This window comes from Mustela lutreola, chromosome 17 (assembly GCF_030435805.1).
Source record: "Mustela lutreola isolate mMusLut2 chromosome 17, mMusLut2.pri, whole genome shotgun sequence".
Lineage (NCBI taxonomy): Eukaryota > Metazoa > Chordata > Mammalia > Carnivora > Mustelidae > Mustela > Mustela lutreola.
In genome coordinates, this window is record NC_081306.1 from 35,714,867 (window position 1) to 35,733,098 (window position 18,232).

An 18,232-nucleotide genomic window follows, 5' to 3' on the forward strand; every position below is an offset into this window, starting at 1 on the left:
CGAGAGGGGCCGAAAGCCCCACGCCCCTCGGCCGCCTGCGGGGGACGACCTGGGCGGGGCGGGGCATGCACGTGCTCACAGGGGGCGGGGGCGACGGCGCCCGCCGGGCGGTTCCCAGACCCCCGCGGCGGCCCCACGTGGGCGCTGCGAGTCTCGGGGGTGGAGGGGCGGCCCGCTTGAGGCCCCGCCCCAGGGCCTGGTAGCCAGTGAGCGCGCGGAAGGGGCGGGGATTAGCAGGGGACCATGCCCACCGGGGGCGGAGTCCGGCGGGGGAACTTTAAAAGCGCCGGGCGCGGGCAGTGGACAGCTGAACGCGCCGCGGGAGCCCAGAGATTCGGCGCTGGTGTGCGGAGCAGGACAGGGCGCACCGGGCAGGGCGCGCCGGGGGCCGCCACCTCACCATGCTCAAGCGCTGCGGCCGACGCCTGCTGCTGGCGCTGGCGGGCGCGCTGCTCGCCTGTCTGCTGGTTCTCACAGCCGACCCGCCGCCGCCCCCTGTGCCCGCCGAGCGCGGCCGGCGCGCGCTGCGCAGCTTGGCGGGCCCCGCGGGGGCGGCCCCGGCACCCGGGCTGGAGGCGGCGGTGGCGCCCGCTGCGCTCGCCCGCGAGGTGCATAGTCTGTCCGAGTACTTCAGCCTGCTGACCCGCGCGCGCAGAGACGCGGGCCCACCGCCCGGGGGCGCCCCCCGCCCCGCCGACGGCCAGCCGCATGCCCCGGCCGAGACGCTGGCGCCCCACGACGTCTTCATCGCGGTCAAGACCACTAGAAAGTTTCACCGCGCGCGCCTCGACCTACTGCTGGAGACCTGGATCTCGCGCCACAAGGAGATGGTGAGCCCCCACGGCCTCGGCGGGGTAGGGGGGGTGCCGTCTTGTGCTGCGGGTGGCGGTATCAGATGGGCGCCAGGCTGCACCTCTGTCCAGCTACGAGGAAAATCTAAGGGTAGCGACGCCAGTCCATCCCTTTCCAGCCGGGTCTGCTTGATGCGGCCACTCTTCCCATTAATTTGTGGAAGTGTCAGAGGAGGACCCGAGCCCATCCAACTTCCAGAGCCCTGGATGGTGTGCGTTGACCAGCTGCTGTTGCTTTGGTTGGTGTTGGTGTTCTCCGTGATGTTTCCCCCCCCCCCCGCCCCCAACTATTGGAGTGCCTTACTAAGGAAGGTGCTGTTGTCCCCAAACCTCCCCCCAAGGCAGATTCTTGGCGGGGCATCCACCTGGGGCCCTGAGGAGGAAGACTCTTCCCTGAGTGTTGGAGTGGGGGGTTAGAACCCCCAGCATAGGGCTGTCCCCTCCCTCATCTGAGTCTTTGCCATGGGATGGGGGACAAGTCATTGTCAAAGAGAATTTGGAGTTGGGGTGTGTGTTGTTGAATCCTGGAGAATCCGTCTCCAAAGAGCGCTGGATTTGGGGGGTCTGTGTCCCCACAGCATGGGAGTCTTCAGAGCCTGGAATCTTGTGCTCACTGCACCCTAGTTGAACACTGCCTTCCTACACATAATGAAGACACACCCCACTTTGAAAATCTCCCTGGAGGCTGCAGCAGAACAGTTGGGTTGGGGCGGGATGGGGCAGTGTGCGCCCTGCCAGGGGAGGGGCAGCGGGGGAACAGCCCTGGGCTGGGAGATTCAAGGGAGTAAGTGGGACTTTGTGGTGAAGCTGAGAGACCCTTGGCCGGGGTGAGGGTTCAGAAAGGACCCCACACCTCTTCCTCACTGTTTAAACCTCACGGCCTGGGGTCTGGTGGTGTGGATGAGCCCTGTTTTGGGGCAGGGTTCTGGTGAGGTCATGATGGGGCTGGGGGGTGGGGAAGGGTTCTCTCTGGTTCCTGTATGGGGAGAGGGCCCTGGGAGCCCCGTGGCAGCTTCCTGGGAAAGCAGCATCCCCTTTCCCAGGGGCTCAGCGGGCCAGCGGGAGGGGGCGGCGGGGGCCATGGGTTTTGTTTGGCCGCGGGGCCGTTAGGATTCCCAGCACCCAGCGGCTCTCACGCCGGCCGCTTGGGCAAGGTAACAAAGCCCCTTTCTCCAACGGAGAAAGGCGTCCGGCCTCTTGTGCACAGCTATGCGCTCCATGGGAACCGCCACTGGCGTGCTGACCACTCAGGTTGCCTGGTGATGAGGGGGCCGACGGGCCCCCCCATCCCTGACTGACAGCCCTTGTGGGGCACCAGGCTGGAGCCCGGCACCCTGCCCCCCAGGACTCTGCCTCCCTGCCCGGTGACCTTTGGCAGCATTCAGCTCCTGCTGGGCCACCACCAGCTCTGAGCACCTCTCATCTTGGATTTGGGGGGCATTCTCCAGCAGAAGGGATGTGGTCCAGGGGTCTTGGGTACCAGTCCCAGCCGAGGTGGATAATCCTGGGCAGACCTGAGGACTTTCTGACCCCTGGTGTCTTCATCTCTGGCCAGGGACCAGCAAAACCTGGAGGTGGAGGGAATGAGCCCAGCAGTTACGCAGGGTCGGGGTGGGGTCTGTCATTCCCCTGGGCCCCGAGGTCCCTGTTGAAGGGCCACTCAGATTTCCTTCTTGCTGGCTAAACCCACCCAGGAGAGGCTGCGTCTGCCCCGGGCATCAGCTCATGTGTCACAGCAAGCCAGAGCCCTGCACATCGTGTTGGGGGGAGGGGGTCCCTGAAACTATCCCGACCAAGAGCCCTCCTCTCCCAGTCCTGTGCGTGGTGATTCAGACCCAGTCTGATGGAGGAGGAGATGCAGAGGAGTCAGGGCTTTGGTGGGGGAAATCCAGAAAGACTGTGCAAGCTGAGAGTGGGCATCTGACCCACGTGGAGGTTCGGGGGACTTCCTGGAGGAGGTGCCATTTGAGCTAGACTGACAGTACTGACATGGGGCATGTGTTAGAAACTTCCAGCAATTAAGGTGATGATGGGGAGGAGGGAAGGCAGGGGCGGGGGTTGGTCAACAGGGTCCACACTGTGACAGTACTTAAAGTCCAGGATGAGGGGCTGGACCTTTGGCCTTCCCCCACCCCTCCCAGGAGCAGGCCAGGCTGCTGCGGCTGCCACCACAGTGGCCACAATTGCTGGGGGAGAGCTTGGCATCCTGTGTTTCTTTGAATCGCAGCTCCAGGAACAATGCCGCTTCCTGTGGGTGTCCCCCCACACCCCCGCCCGCTCTGGGCCAGCCCTGCCGCCCTTGCTGCCCTGTTCTTCCTCCTCCAGCCTCATCGTTGGGGAAGTGGGGAGGAGGCTGTGGTGGTGGGAGGGTGGGAGCGGGAGGGGTTTCAGGCCCCGGAAGGTGCTTGGGTCTAGACTAGCACCATGTCTGCCGCAGGGTATGACCACAGGCTAGAGGCCGCCCCTCTCTGGTCCCCAGTGTCCTCACTGTCCACTCAGGTAGTAATGGTGCCCGTCTCTCAGGGCTGTTAGGGAGACCAAAGAAGGGAGGGGGTCTCAGTGCTTTGCTCTGGGTACAGATGAGTTTTTGTGATGCCCATTCGACAGAGGGGGATACCGAGGCCCTGAACCACCAGGCAGCCTGTCGCCTCCTCTGCTGGTTGCTCTAATAAGGGAGGCCAGGCACTCTGTACCCTCACAGCCCCACCCTGCCTCGCACTCCTCTCCAGGCGGCCTGCCTGGCTCTTCCCCTAGCCGAACAAAGGTGACTTTAATCTCCATAGCCTTGGGCTGGGTTTTTAGGGCACCACCAAAGCGCGGGAGAACAGGCCCCGCTTGATCTCATTAAGAAAGCATTTTCCTTTTAATCCAGCGATGGCAGTGGCGCGTCTGCACTGGCCGGCCTCTGCCTCCCACAGCATTCCTGGGCTGCGAGGCTGAGGAGTGGGTGGGGGGCTGGGTGCGAGTCCGTGCGTGCGGGCTGCCTTGGGGTGCCTGCAGGGTTCTGGAAGGAGGGGGTGCGTGTATGGAGAGGGTGTCCACGGGGCCTGTTCCTTCTCCATGCTAAGCCTGTGATCAGCAGCTTATGGCTTCACCTGCGTGTGTGCTCCGGTCTGGGGTCAGGATGGCCAAGGAGCCAGGGCTGCCTGAAGGAGGGTGGGGACCCCAGGTGGGTCTCCCCGGTTCCCGGGTATGAACTGTGCTCTGGGCTTGCACGTGCTGGATCCTCCCTTGGACCCGTAAAAGGAAATTGAGGTCTGGTGGGCATGGATGTGGGTGGGGGGTCTCCTGCTGCCTGTGCTCAGAGTACCCGCCCCCCACCAGGCCCCAGGGTTTGCATTCAGCCTTGCCTGGGTGCGCTGGGTGGCACGCGCTGGGCGGGCCAGGCAGAGGAAGGAACATTCCTCCCCATGTGCTGACGGGCCCAGGCGGGCGCCGGCAGCTCCTGGCCCCGCCCCGCATCCCCCCCCAACCACTTCCTCAGAGCGATCCTGGCAGGGGTGGCCCTGTGCTGGCACAGGTAGAACCTTGATGTGGCCTTGGGCAAGGACTGTCTGCCCACCTGGATTTCCTTGCCTGAGCAGTGGCGGGCGGGGGTGTGTGTGGTGCTGGGCCTCAGGGGGGCTGGGGCATCTGCAGTTTCCCGCCTCAACCCTCCTGCCAGTTGGAGCCTCCTGAGAACAGCGGTGCTTTCTTAGGCTCAGACAAGGTGACCTGGCTGGCCTACTGGTCACAGTGCCGGGGGCATGGGGGCCCAGCTCTGAGGGCTGCAGTGCTGTGGCCCCACCCCTGCCCAGTGGACCCTTCGCCTGGCCCGGCCCAGTTAACCAGGCCAGCTGTATGGTAATGGGCCGCAAGGCCACTCCTGCTTAACGCCGCCGAGTTAAGGCCAGCCCGGCGTCCCTCACTGCGTGGCCTGAGACAAAGCCGGCGGACAATGCCTGGTGATTCATCCTCCCTCCGGGCCCTTTGTCCGCTGGGGCTTGGCAGCCGCCCAGCAGAGGCCTTTGTCCCTGACTGATTGAGACTTGGCTTCCCAAAGCCGACCTCCTCCGTCTGCCCCCCCACCCCCACGGCCTTCTGCCCCCTCCCACAGGCTGCGCGCTATGTCAATAAGGGTGTGTGCCCTGCCAGGTGCGCAGGGCGCCAGGAGCCGGTTACCTGGCGGGTGGGCGGGGCGCCCCACCTGGCTCGTGCCGGCACAGCCGCCAGGCGACCTTGGGCCCAGCTGTCGATGGCAGGGTAGGGCCTGCAGGAGTTCTGCCCACTTCTGCTTAGGCTGGGCACTTGAGACCCACTCTGTGTACCTGGGGAAATTGAGGCCCACGAAAGGGTGGAGAGTGGGCATGACTGAGTTGGAGTTCCTGAAGCCCCAGAGTGCCTGGCTCTGCACCCCCTCGGTGGCCTCGGGACTGGGGGACAGAGAGCTGCCTGTTCAAGGCCACGTTTCTCCTTCCAGACGTTCATTTTCACCGACGGGGATGATGAAGCCCTGGCCAGGCGCACAGGTGAGCCCTGGACTTGGGGAGGTCGGGGTGGGGAGGGCTCCACTCCTGGGAAGAACTGTCCCCTCCCCAGTCCCCTGCAGAGAGGTCTTGGAGGCCACGGGCCAGAGAAGGCCCTTTACTCAACCGGTTTGCTCATGCCCCGCCCCGCCACTGGGGGGGGGCACCCAATTCTCATGCAAATGAAGTCCTTTCAGCTCCCAGGGCCCTTTGAGCTGATGTGGCGGCAACAGGTGGCCGGTGCTGGGAAAAAGCCGCCTGAATGGGCAGGGGCGGGCCGGGGTTGCCCTGGAGGGGGTTGGGCTGGGGGGGGTGCGCTGCTGTGATCACTAGGCCGTGGGCCCTGGGCCGGGGAGGGGGGCAGCGGGAGGAGGCCGCTGCAGGGCACAGCTCGGACCCAGGGCGCCCTGGGACAGTGGTCTGCTCCACCCTGCTCTGCTCTCACGGGCCAGCTCAGACGCGCTCACAGCCCCTCCCTTGCTCCCAGGCCACGTGGTCAATACCAACTGCTCAGCTGCCCACAGCCGCCAGGCGCTGTCCTGCAAGATGGCCGTGGAGTTCGACCACTTCATCGAATCAGGGAGGAAGTGAGTGCGGCCAGAGGAGCGCGCCCCCTCCCCTGGGGGTCCCCTCCCCCGCAGCCTCCCACCCTTGACGCCCTGGCCCTCTCTGCAGGTGGTTCTGCCACGTGGACGACGACAACTACGTCAACGTGAGGGCTCTGCTGCGGCTGCTGGCCAGCTACCCGCACACGCAGGACGTGTACATCGGCAAGCCCAGTCTGGACAGGCCCATCCAGGCCACGGAGAGGGTCAGCGAGAACAAGATGGTGCGTGCTCCGCCCTCAGGGGCCCGAGCCAGGTGGGCAGGGCGCCGAAGGGGTCCCCAGGACCTCGGGCGAGGGTCTCACTGTGCTCCACTCCCGCAGCGCCCCGTCCACTTCTGGTTTGCCACCGGCGGGGCTGGCTTCTGCATCAGCCGTGGGCTGGCCCTGAAGATGAGCCCATGGGCCAGGTGAGTGCCCTGGGGCCCCTGCCCAGCAACGGGTGTCCCCAGCCTCCCATGCCCAGGTGGGCTGAGTCACGGTGTTTCCCCCCCCCCACACACACACCTGTACCTCCACCTCTGCTGGCTTCCCACCTGCCAGGTGCCAGACCCAGCTACCATCCGGCAGGGGCAGGATTCCTTTCTGTGCAGGCTGGGTAACCCTAGCTCTAAATTATCAGGCCAGTTCAGAGGAGGGCGCTGTGCAGGGGCTCTGGGAGGGTCGGAGCCGCTGCAGGCCGGCCTGTTGGTGTTCTGGTCCCCTCCCCTCCGAAGATTGTGCTCCTTCATCCCAGGCGGGGTTCTGCCTGTCTGTGGCTGCATCCAAGTGAGCTCCCTGTGGGCCGCCAGCGCCACCCTTGCTCATCTGTCGGGCCCTCTCCCCCTGCAGCAGGGGCCACTTCATGAGCACAGCCGAGCGGATCCGCCTGCCGGATGACTGCACCATCGGCTACATCGTGGAGGCCCTGCTGGGCGTGCCGCTCATCCGCAGCGGGCTCTTCCACTCCCACCTGGAGAACCTGCAGCAGGTGCCCGCCTCTGAGCTCCACGAGCAGGTGCGCCTCCCGGGCCGCAGGGAACCAAGTGGAGTTGGGGGAGGGGGAGAGGGGAGTCACTGTTTTAAACCGGGAAGTCAGGAAGGGCCCCACTGTTGGCTGTCCCTCAGACACCCAACCCCACCAGCGGGACCCTGCTCCAATCCTGGGGGTCACACCTACTCTGTGCCATTTGGGGCCTCTCTTGGCCCCAGCTGGTGACTCCACTAGCCTTTGCTGAAGCCCCTACCCTAGACTTCATTCCTGGGTTCTGCAGAACAGGTGGGTTGTACCACACACGCCCAGTCCCACGAAGCCCGAAGCCCGGGACTGAGGCCTTCCTTCCTGGTCTGGGGAGGGCGGAAGGCAAGGCTGTCCCCTTGCACAGAGCCCCGTAGAAAGCCATGGACAGAGCTGGGGGTATGGGGGCCTCTCCTGGTCTCACCTGCCCAACCCTCCCCCCCCAGGTGACCCTCAGCTATGGCATGTTTGAGAGTAAGCGGAATGCCATCCACATGAAGGGGCCATTCTCGGTGGAGGCTGACCCATCCAGGTGAGGAAGCAGGCCCAGAGAGAGGCTGGGCCTGACATCGGGTCCCCCAAGGGTCTGCTGGGGCCAGAGGGGTGCTGTGGAGAGGGGTCTGCTGGGGCAGGTCTGCTGGGGTCAGGAGGTTGCCCTAGGTTTGGGGTTCTGCTGGGGCCAGTCTGCTGGGTCCGGTCTGTTGGGGCTGGTCTGCTTGGGCCAGGGGGATGCCCTGGGTGGGAGCATCTGGTGGGGTCGGGGGATGCCCTGGGTTGGGGTCTCTGGTGGGCCTGCTAGGGCCAGAGGGGTGCCCTGGGGGGTCTGCTGGCGCTGGGGGTTGCGCTGGGGCCGGAGGAGTGCGTTGCGGGGTCTGCTGGGGTGAGGGGGATGCTCTGGGTGGGGGCATCTCGTGGGGCCAAGGGGGGGTGCCGTGGGGGTCTGAAGATGGGGGCTCCGCACCTCCTCCCCACACAGACCCACCCCCTCCTCTGTCCCCACAGGTTCCGCTCCATCCACTGCCACCTGTACCCAGACACACCCTGGTGTCCCCACACCGCCGTCTTCTAGCAGCCATGGTTGAAACCCCGTCCTCGGGCGCCCCTGGTATCCAAAGGGCCCGGGGACCCGTGTAGAGCCGCCCTGGCCTTGGCATTTGAGACTCCCCCAGGGCTGTGCCTGCGTGTGCGCACCGCGTGCAGTCCGCAGAGCAGGCTGCTGGGCAGTTCCGCTCTGCTGAGGAGCAGGCGATCGTGCTGCTTGTCTGCTCCGCGGGGCCGCCGCCTCCTGAGCCCCATCCCAGCAGGATGGGCAGCAGAGGTCACCCTGCAGGCAGTTTTATTATTGCGGGGTCTCTGGGCAGCATGGGGTCAGGGGCTGCTCTGCCGGGATAGGCAGGTGCCTTTCCCTTCCTGTTCGTTGCAGGCTGGGGGCTGGGGGACCCTGTCTCTGGAGATCCCGGCCCCCCCCCCACCTCCAAACCCCCAGCACAGCTGAGCCACACTCAGTGCACAGAAAGAAGCTGGGTTTAGGAGGAGTGGCCCGAGTCCCCTGTTCCTGCTGGCTCTGGACTCCGAGGGACAGCAGACAGCACCTGCGTCCTGCCAGCACCACCTCTGGCCCCCATGAAGTCCCTAGTGGCCGTGGGGTGAGGGGAGTAGGGGCTCCCCTCCTGACCGTCCTGGGTGGGTAGTCTTCCCAGTCCTCATGGTTTCTTTGTCTCCCCGTGTTGGGAAGACAGAGCTGAGCATTTCATCTCTCGAAGCAGAGAGAATGTCGCCCATAGTGGGCGTGTCTGTAAATATTTGTGACAGTAATTTTTTACTGTGCTTTTTTTTCATAAGGGGGTGGGTAAAAGGGTATTTTTGTCTGTTTTTCGGGGGGTGGGGTGGGGCAGGGCGGGTGTTATTTTATCTTTTCTGTGGATCAGAAAAAGCAGAAGCCAAACTTGAGATAATCTTTGTTGTTCAAAGCGGTGGAAAGGCCTAGCCCCCCGGCGTATTTATGTGTCCCTGCGTGCAGACTGCCCGTGCCCCGTCCTGCACGTTACCTGTCTCCCACAGGCCCGGTGTGGCCCACCGGGCCCGTGGCGTGTGTTTTGTCTTCTGTTTTTCTTTCTGCAAAGACAGAGCTTGGAAAGCGACGGATAATGGAAAAGTTCTCAGGGAATTGAAGTGTGGTTGCCATGGTGACGTCCTTTGCTGTGAATAAAGGTGCTCTTTGGGGCAACCCCCTGGGGTCCTGATCTTGCTGGAAGTTGGGTCTGAGAAAGCAGGTCTGCCCTAAGGGGCTCCCAGGGGCCTGGAGGCCTGTGTGTGCTCCTGTGGGGGAAGGAAAGGAGGGGGTCTAAAGAACAGCTTGCAGGAGCCTGAGAGGCATGGCAGGTCGCAGGGCACCGTGGAGGGGAGGGGGGGGGGGTGGCTGGATCCACAGGTCTCCCCAGAGGAGCAGTCCGCCTGTGCAGACCCAGGCTTCCCCGCAGGAGGGACAGGGGCTCGCCGTCGCCCAGCCTGATCTGGCTTCAGCCCCATCACAAACCCACAAGAGGCCATATTCTTGTCCCATGATGCAGATGGCAAAACTAAGGCTCAAGAGCCAGTGACAGCCAAGGTCAGTGACCTGGGCTGGGGCGGGGGGTGATCAAGCGCTCAAACTCAGGCCTGGTGGTCTTGGATCCTGGCCTTCCCTTGTGCCAGGGACCCCACACTCTCCTCCATGAAGGGGCTGCATGGCTGGACCGGTCCCAGAGCTGGGCCCCCAGAAGGCTGGGCAAGGATTCACACTGACCTTGTCTTCTGTCTGCTCCTCCATGCCGCTTCCTCCTCGAATGCAGCCTTGGTGGGCGGCAGGGGTGGGCAGGAGCTGCTGCCGCCTCAGCTGGGGACGTCCCTCAACGCCACCATCTGGGGTGGGGGCAGCTGTGTTCCTTCTTCCTCACGCGGTGCCCACTCTCCTCCTGGCCTCCTGGCTCCCAGGGCCATGCACGCTGGCCGCTCTGCTCCACGATGAGCCTTCTCAGCATGTCGGAATAAAGACAGGCACTCGCCAAGGGCCTCCTTCCCCCACCCCTGACCTGTCAGGGACGTAATGCCAGTTCCATGCCCACGAGCTCCTTGCTCACATACTCAGCACCCCCGGATGCAGCGTGGAGTCAGGGATGCCCCCCGCCCCTTGCTGGTAGCTCCTTGGGCCTGGGGCAACTGGATGGGGCCTGACCCCACACCTTGGCCTTGTGCAGCCCTGAGTCAGCAGAGTGGTTTGCAGAAGGGCTGGGAGGGAGCAGCTGCCCGGGGGATGTGGGCAGTGACTGGCAGTGACTGGGACGGGGTTGGGGGGTGGTGAAGGAGGAGCCCTCAGCGGTCTCAGCCCGATCCCTGTCCGGAGGGCACCCCATCGGCACCACATCTCAGCTGACGGGGCAGAGGTCATCCTCGCTGACATGTTGGGTTAAGGGAGCTGCTGGGGTGGGGGGTGCCAGCCACCTGCAGGCAGAGACCAGCGTCACCCGGGGTGGTCAGAGGAGCCTTCTGGCCTCGCTCCAGGGTAGACCCAGGGCCCCAGCCTCCCTGCAGAGCTGGTGGCCCTGAGGCACACAACGTGGCTTGGCAGCCCTCACAGGGACAGGTGGAGGCTGCCCCAGAGCTGGGGATGTATGTACGTGGTCAGCACCACTGGTCCAGACTGTCCCCTGTGGGGAGGAGGCACTGGGCCCTCGGAGGAGTCGTGACCTTCATCAGAGAATGGCATAAATGAGCCCCTAGGGCTCTGGACCTGGGAGGTGTCCCAGAGTGGCAACAAGCACCAGGGGCCCTTCCCTCTTCCCAAGGAGAAGGCCAGGGAGGTCAGTTCCTCCTCAGAAGGGGAAGCAGGTCCAGGAGGGCCTTCCGGGAACTGGGCAGCCTGATTCCTCCTAACTGCTGCCCTCAGCGGGGTGAGGAAGGAGCCCTCCGCTAAGATGAGTCACAGCAGAAGCACTGACCTCTCTTTGCCCCCAGGGCAGGACTGAGGATTGTCCTGCCCCTGCCTGCCCTCCCCCTGGGCTAGTGGCTGGGCTAGTGGGCTGCCCAGCCCCTCCCAAACTGCCCATTGTCTGTGGGCTTTCCAGAGAAGGAGTAACACAGCAACATGGGGGCTGCTGGGAGCCCCCCGCCCTGTGCTGCCTGGTGGCTGAATGCAGAGCCAGGTTCAGGAGGGACTGAGCGGGGGCGGGGTGTGTTGTGTGTGTCCTCCCTGCTCAGTTTAAACACACCTCCCTCCACCTGGGGCCATCCCAGCCATCTGACTTCCCCCGGACCCCAGATGGGTTTCTGGAGCAGCAGCCCGAAAGGAAGGCTTGACAGAGCCGGCGGGGGAGGCTGCGGTCTGGGTCTCAGCACAGCCCTGGGCAAACTGCAGCCGTGGGATGGCCCCGGGATGCCTGGAAGCCTGGGAGGGAGCCAGCAGGGGACTGGGTCACCACAACCCTTCTGTGACCTGGGCCAGGCTACCTGCAGGCAACCGGGGCTTGTCCGAGGGCTCCCTTCCCTCGGGGGGTTTCAGCCCGTCCTGCCCCAGCTGGACCCAGACTGAGGGGGTAGGGGGATGACCAGGGCCCACCCCATCTTTTTGTCAGACCAACTGGACTATACTGCTGCTGCCCAGGCCCAGAATGTTCTTAGAGGTGACCCCCCCTGCCAGAGCCCCTTCTGAGCCCAGCACTTGGTCCATCACTAGGAGGAATCTAGGGGCCTGGGGGGCTCCTGTCAGCTCCCTCGAGGTGCTCGAGGTCATGTCAGCATAGAGTTGGGAGCTTAGGGCTGGGGCTGCTCTGCCCCCACATTCCCCCTACTGGCCCTGCACAGGCTTCTGGAACCACCCCTACTCAGGTGCAATCCAGCTGGGTCCTAGGGAGAGCTGGTGGTTTCTTGCCCTGCCCAAACTGACCTTCCCCAGGACCCACCCGCATCCTGGGGCAAGCCCCATTCCTGCCCTCCAATGTTCACGTCAGGAGCCTGAAAATTCTTACCAGTATGTGGTTCACATAACCCATGTAAGGTCAAGAGGCAAACTCTTGCCGTGGGCAGCAAGGCTGCCATCCCGCGCGCTGATGCGGGGCTGGCCGGTGCATGTCCTCATGGCCTGTCCTGGTGGGATCGTTGGGTCCGCCACTCAGCAGAGCCACAGTGAGCCCCAGACCAGCAGCACTTCCATCAGGGGAACTGCTGGGAAGGCAGAATGTTTTGAGCTCCAGGCCAGGTTCCCCCGCCACCTCCCACATCTCCCGTCCTCTGAGGACCCAGCGCCCCCTGCTGGACATCCGTCTGCCTTGCTCCTGAAAATGCTCTTTGCACCACCGGACGCACCCTCCTCCTCCCTGACCTCCCAGGGTAGGGATCACAGCACTTGCTTCCCCTCCCCTCGAGGGGTTATCGAGGGCCCCTCCTCCCGGGGTCTGTTGGCTCCTGGCTCACAGGCGCTGTCACCTGGCTCTTGCATCCACTTCTGGTCTTTGCTGTCTGTGATCCTTCCTACACCTTTGGCCTCCTTGGCCCCAGCCCTGCCTCCTTGGTCCCCACTGCGTAGTCAGTCCCCAGATGTTGCCTGCCCCGTGACCCCACTCTGCCTCCACCTCCCTCCCTCCCATTTCCTGACTCTGCTGGACCCCCCAGCCCCCTCACACCTCACGGGCTCGCCCTCCCCTGCTTGAAGTCCCAGGTCCAGTCAGGCCCGTGAACTCACTTTCACCTCCCTTGGTTCCTCATCCTCTCTCAGTCAAGCCTCTGGTCTCTGACCTCCTGCACCTGCCCTCTGCACCTGGTCAGCTGGACAGAAACACTGCCCTCCGGGGAGTCTCATCCTGAGTTCCAGATGGAGCCTCGGGCCCTTGGGGAGTCTCCTGTCCCCACTTTGTCCCTGCTCTCTGGCTCTCCCACAGCCCCGGGGCAGGGGGCTGCACTTTCTCTGCCCCCAGCCCCCACCACTTCCTCCGGCCTCCATAACTCCTGAGACAACCCCCACCTATGGCTGCCCAAATGCTCAGACCACTAGGCCAGCAGGGGGGTCACGCTCCTGTCTATGGCAGCCCCCACCCCCACTGTGACCTGAGTCCCACCCTTCTTGGTCTCAGGAACACCACTGTTGGTCCCAGACACTCTTGTCCAAAGACATCTTAGGCTCAACATGTCTAAAAGCGGACCACTGACCCCCTGATCCCAAACCTGCTCCCTCCCCAGCTGCCAATCTCCATTTATGACGACAGACCCTCCCACCCCCCATGGCCACAGGCAAACCCCACACCCTCACACAGGGTGCCAGGAAGCGCTGATGGCATTTCTTCCAGAACCCGGGACTCACCACTCCTCGGCTGGCCAGCACCGTGCCTGGGCTGCCCTTAGCTCTAGCCTGCACCATGGCCCAGGCCCCCTATCTGCTCTCCTGCTTCTGCCCTGGCTCCCTTCCCGACTCACCAGCTAGGGCCATCCTGCTAAAAACGAAGGTGAGGGGCTGTCAGTCCGCTCAGAGGCCCCACGGTTCCCGCCTCTCACAGAGCCAGTCTCCCAGGCCTTACGAGACCCACAGGCCCTTTGGGATCCTTAGTCCTCTGCTTCCTCTCAGACCACTCTTCTCTGCTGTCCACTCCAGCGACCCTCGCTTCCTTGTGTGAACACACCAGGCATGTATCTGCCTCAGGACCTTTGCACTGGCTGTTTTCTCTACCCAGATATCAAAACCTGCTTCCCTCGTGGGCCAAAAGTGTAACCCCCGAAGATGTTCACATCTTCACCTCCCCAACCGATGAATAGGTCACCTTCATGGCAAAGGGGACTTGTAGATGTGAGTAAATGAAGAACCTCAAGACAGGAAGATTATTACCCTGGACTATCCAGGTTGGTCCAGTGCAATCACGGAGGTTCTTAGGAGAGTGAGGTGGGAAGGTCAGGAAGATGGAGGGGCTGTGAACCAAGGAATGGGGCCACTTCTAGAACTAGGATGTCACTGTGCCCTCCCTGACAGGGAAATTGAGGTCCAAGAAGGGTGGGGAGTGCCTGGGTTCTTTCCTTCCTGGGGCTCTCCTGCCTTTTGGGTTCCTTGGTCCCAGGTCCCCAGTTCACTCTCCTTACTACCTGGCACCCTAGAAGCCTCCGATGTCTCCACCCCTCGGCACTCAGCGTCCGCTCTTCAGGGCTGACCAGTTCTGGGACCCCTGCCTCCGGAGCCGGACAGGTCAGGGGCTGGAGACCCGGGGCCGTGGGTGTGCCCTCTAGCCCAGAGAGCCCCTTCCCAACCCCTGCGCTCACAGCAACGCCGCCGGAGCCTCGTGCCTTCCACGGGGCCCTGCAGGGGCCTCGGCCACCTGGGCCCCGGGCGTGGGAGACCCAGGCTTTCCTGGTCAAAGGGCGCGTCCTCCCAGTCCTCCCAGTTCCGCGGGGCTCCGATCCCCCTGTGAGGGAAGTGAGCTCACCAGCAACCCTCCAGAGCTCCGCGCGGGATCATGCGGCGCCTTCCAGAGTCCATTCCTCAGATGAGGACAAGAATGACAGCTAACCTTAAAAATAAAGCAGCCGGTTTTCCCAGCGGCGAAGGGAACTCGCTGGGGTGGACGCCGCAACAAGGACCCACACCTGAGGCGGAACAGCAAACACGCCAAGAGGCGGAGCCTGCTTATATAGGGCGGGGCGGGGGGGGGCCTGTCCCCGACGGGAGCCCATTGGAGGACACCCGAGAGGCGGCTTCTCATTGGCTGGGCTGCTGCAGGGCGAGTAGACACCTGGGTCCTCGCTTTGGGTGGGCAACTGGGTGCGAGGTTGGTTGCGGGCGGGGCCCTGCCGGCCTCCCAGCGCACTCCGGGTCTCCTTCCCTACTTTCCCCGCCACCATCCCACCTGGGGAGGCCAGTGACTGGAGGTGCACCCACAGCGGGGGCCCAGGACACGCTCCTCCCCGGCACCTGACGTTGCTCCGACCTGGCTGCCTCCAACACCCCTGCCCAGGGCCAGGCCTATCCGCTCCGCAGGCGACCGAAGGGTACTCCGCACGGGCATCCCCGGCCGCTCCAGGGCACGTCCAGACCGCAAAGAGAGGCCTTTAGAATCTCAAGACGACTGCTCTGGCCCATCCAGCAACCCAACTACCCCCACCCCGGGACTCTCTGGTAGGTTCCCCCCTTTTAACCCCATTCCCCTCTGGCAAACTGGGCCTCCCCACCACCTTAGGGGGTCTCTCAGCTACCCAGCACGCGACCACACTGTCCCCAGGACCTGGCAGGAGCCAAATCAAGGCAGGAAAAGAGCCGTTTTTTAAAATGTGTTTATTTTAAAACATGAAACTCAAGCTGAATAGAAACCACAGAAATTACATTGACGAGATTTTTAGTTATCTGCCAAGAAAATAAAGCCCCAAAGAAACAAAAATCAAACCCCAAACCCAGTTAAAAGACAAACAAAAAATAAAAATAAAAAACACAGCGACAGCACATACGGCCATGGCCCTAGGGAGGTTGGAGGAAGATGCTGGAGGAAGATGCCGAGTGGTTCGGACCTCAGTTCCCCCTTCCCGCTTAGGGCCCTAAATCACACGGTGGGGGTGGGGTGCAAGGGCCAGGAGGGGACCTGGGAGGCTGAGGGTCTTAACAAAATTTTATCGAGTGGCATGTTGTGTGTAAGGAAGTGGTACAGCGCACAACCATTTCGGTCAAAAAAGCCCCAGAGAAGGTGCTGGCCCCTGCAACCGCCCCCCAACTGGAGCCCAGGGAGGCTACCTGCCGGCCTCCCACGGGGGGCTGGGCAGGGGTCCGGGCTAGGGAAAGAATGGTGCTTGGGCTGGAATTGCATAGTGAGATGGGGTGGGCGGACACGGCAGAGGGTCCTGTGGGCCAGACGTCCCAGTTGGACCCCGCCAGTTTGCCCAGCCTATGGGGGCGTGGGAGCCAACTGGACCCTGTGGGGCTTCAAGACCCTGGGGGCGCCTCCCCCCCACCTCCCCCGCAGGTGTTGCAGGGCCTGTGGGGACCAAGGCTGGGAAGGGATGGGGAGAGGTCACTGGGATGGGGACTGGTTAGGAAGGGGACCCTGAAAACTCAGAACAGAAAGAAAACCAATGGCAAGACCTGCTCCCCTCCACAGACTGAGGCCGGGGTCCGAACCCCTTTTGATGATTCTCCTTTTCCTTTATTCAACCTCGGTGAAGAGAAGGAAGTGGATGAAGTCACAGACGGGGCAGGCACACACGCACACGACGCACGGGGGAGCTCCCCGGACGGCCGAGGTCCACAGCCTGTCCGGGCAGCGCCCGCCTCCATGCTATGTACATTCACATTGTGGGCGGCCTCCGGGGGCCGCGGTCAGCCGTTGTGCTTCTGAGCAGGGGCCGAGCACACAGCAGGCACCCAGGCAGGATGGCCGGGGCCTTCCTCCTGACGCTGGGCCGGCAATGCTCTCACCGCTGGAGGAGCCCAGAGGAAAAACTGGGCCAGTCTGCAGTGGAGGCCCGGAGCGACGGCCAGGTGGGGCCTGGAGCACAGCGGCCCTGCAGTGAGGTTTGGGCTGGGCCCATAGGCTCAGATGCAAGGCTCAGGGCCCCAGACCCACCTGGGGCACCCTGTGTTTGCCTGCTCACTCCCCTCCTTTCACGGGGCAGAGGCAGCCTGGCCCCCAGTCCACCCGCCCTTTTGGTCCCAAGATACCAGCACAGAGAAAGGATTATGGAGGAAAGGCGGGTGGCATGTCCCCAGACCTGTCCCAGGGAAGGACACTGACCCGGCTCTGGAAGGGAGAGCCCACATGCCAGTAAGCAGCTTGGCCAGCTGCCTGCCTCCCACTGCAGGACCCTGGCCCGGACCGGACACACAGGCCAGAGCCTCTCTGTCTCAGGTTGGCTGGGCCAGGGCTGAGACTGGCGGGGTGGCTTCCCATCCTGAGTGGGGGGAGGCACACCTTCCACGGCAGGAAACACAGCACACATTGTACACTAAAGCCAAAGCACCTTAGGGGAAGCCTTGTTCCCACTTCACAGGTAGGGAGACTGAGTCTGCACTAGACCTCAGTCCTACAGCCCAAGGGACACTCGTTCCCGAGGACACAGTTGTCCTGGGGCAGCACCTGCCCAGGGACGGCTTTCCAGGCTCTCAGGCTGCCTGTCCATCTACAGCCCTTCCCCAGCAGCACCCCAAGAAGAAACGGCTACTCTAGCCCAACTCCCAGCCGGCTATCCTAGGCCTCATCTCTGGCCTGGACTCGGGGTGACACTTGCTGGCTCTAGGTTGACCAGAGGTGCACACAGAGGCTGGGTGAGGTTAGTGGTTAGTCCCAAGGTGGGGGCAGCAGGGGCCGAGGGCACATTCACAGCCACAGCTCGGGTCCAGTCCCAAGGCCGGGCCTGGGACGCTGCTCCTGGACAGAGAGGGAACCGAGAAGGGGGTGTGCTGCTCGGCCGGCAGCCCCGCCTGCCCTAGGATGACAAATGTGGTTAGTGCAAAAATGAACCAGACAAGCTGCCGAGTCTTGGGGCAGGGGAGGGGGTTTGGCACCAAGAAGGTGGCCAGGACTGGGCGAGCAGCCTGGGCTCGGCGTGGCACCTGCCATCCTCTGGCCGCTGCAGAGGGCTGGGCTCCCCAAGCAGGGTGGGTGCTGGGGGAGAGAGTGGGGCTGGCGGGAGGCTTCTGGCAACTGGCAGGAGGGGCCTACGGTCGGGTGGAGAGGAGGAGGAACTGCCTGGGAGAACACGCCGAGGCCCCTCCAGCCGCCGGCTCAGAGGGAGCCCAGAGTGGGCACCGCATGGCCTGTGAACGAAAGAAGGGACACACGGAAGCCTGGAGGGCACAGCAGAAGCATCAGAGCTGCAGGAGGGAAAGAGCAGGCTGGGGCGCGAGCCGAGGAGAAGATGGGGGTCCACGGGTTGGCCTGGTGCAGAGTTAGCGTCAGGACACAGCACCGAGTCCGGCCCAGAGCCGGGCTCCGTGAAACCCCCTCCTCAGAGGCAGAGGGGCATGGGGGCGGGGCTGGAAGGCCCCGTGTCGGTGGCGCCGCTCCCGTGTCCAGGTGTGTCTCCGCGCCCCTGCGGGAAGGGGAGGGGAGGGGCGAGCAGCCGTGCGGCGGGTCCGGCGGGTGGTGCGGGTGGACGCAGCAGTGCTGGCACGGGGAGGAGCAGGCGATTGGCACGTGTGCGGCGGGCCGGCCGGGGCTGTCTAGTGGCCGCTGCCGCTGGAGTCGGGGCGAGGCTGGCTGGTGGCGAGGTATTTGGCTCTCATGCTGGAGGTGTACTGGAGGGAGACAAGGTGGGGAGAGGGGTCAGCGGGGCGCTG

The 18,232-nt window shown here is 63.8% G+C and overlaps 2 protein-coding genes and 1 long non-coding RNA gene across 6 annotated transcripts in view; 1 reads left to right on the top strand and 2 right to left on the bottom strand.

Moving 5' to 3' along the window:
- The first annotated feature begins 294 nt into the window (after positions 1 to 294).
- Positions 295 to 9,184, top strand: LFNG (LFNG O-fucosylpeptide 3-beta-N-acetylglucosaminyltransferase). 2 transcript variants are annotated; one of them, XM_059154031.1, is made up of 8 exons: positions 295 to 830; positions 5,311 to 5,359; positions 5,844 to 5,943; positions 6,032 to 6,185; positions 6,285 to 6,370; positions 6,795 to 6,957; positions 7,404 to 7,489; positions 7,960 to 9,184. In XM_059154031.1, exons 1-8 carry the CDS (start codon positions 402 to 404, stop codon positions 8,024 to 8,026), a joined length of 1,134 nt encoding a protein of 377 aa, XP_059010014.1. In that variant the 5' UTR covers positions 295 to 401; the 3' UTR covers positions 8,027 to 9,184. The 2 variants fall into 2 exon arrangements, with proteins under 2 accessions (XP_059010014.1, XP_059010013.1); XM_059154030.1 differs by having other exon boundaries at positions 296 to 830; positions 6,792 to 6,957.
- On the bottom strand, positions 8,904 to 14,622 carry LOC131819212 (uncharacterized). 3 transcript variants are annotated; one of them, XR_009349093.1, is made up of 4 exons: positions 14,481 to 14,622; positions 11,961 to 12,153; positions 9,743 to 9,966; positions 8,904 to 9,276 (listed from the first exon to the last, which is right to left on the bottom strand). It is a non-coding gene; the product is annotated as an uncharacterized LOC131819212 (long non-coding RNA). The 3 variants fall into 3 exon arrangements; XR_009349092.1 differs by having other exon boundaries at positions 14,397 to 14,538; XR_009349094.1 differs by having other exon boundaries at positions 11,961 to 12,156; positions 14,397 to 14,538.
- A 1,456-nt stretch (positions 14,623 to 16,078) lies between these two features.
- TTYH3 (tweety family member 3) overlaps positions 16,079 to 18,232 on the bottom strand; it is a 28,010-nt gene continuing 25,856 nt past the window's right edge. Inside the window, exon 14 of the mRNA XM_059154029.1 lies at positions 16,079 to 18,190. Coding sequence (XP_059010012.1) covers positions 18,116 to 18,190 — 75 coding nt within the window. The 3' untranslated portion in view covers positions 16,079 to 18,115. The remainder of the gene's footprint in view (positions 18,191 to 18,232) is intronic.

Excerpts from the sequence above, each read along its gene's own strand:
- LFNG (XM_059154030.1), top strand. The coding sequence starts at position 402 with ATGCTCAAGCGCTGCGGCCGACGCCTGCTGCTGGCGCTGGCGGGCGCG. Across the intron at positions 831-5,310 it reads TCTCGCGCCACAAGGAGATG|ACGTTCATTTTCACCGACGG; the intron begins GTGAGCCCCCAC and ends TTCTCCTTCCAG. Across the intron at positions 6,186-6,284 it reads GGGTCAGCGAGAACAAGATG|CGCCCCGTCCACTTCTGGTT; the intron begins GTGCGTGCTCCG and ends CCACTCCCGCAG.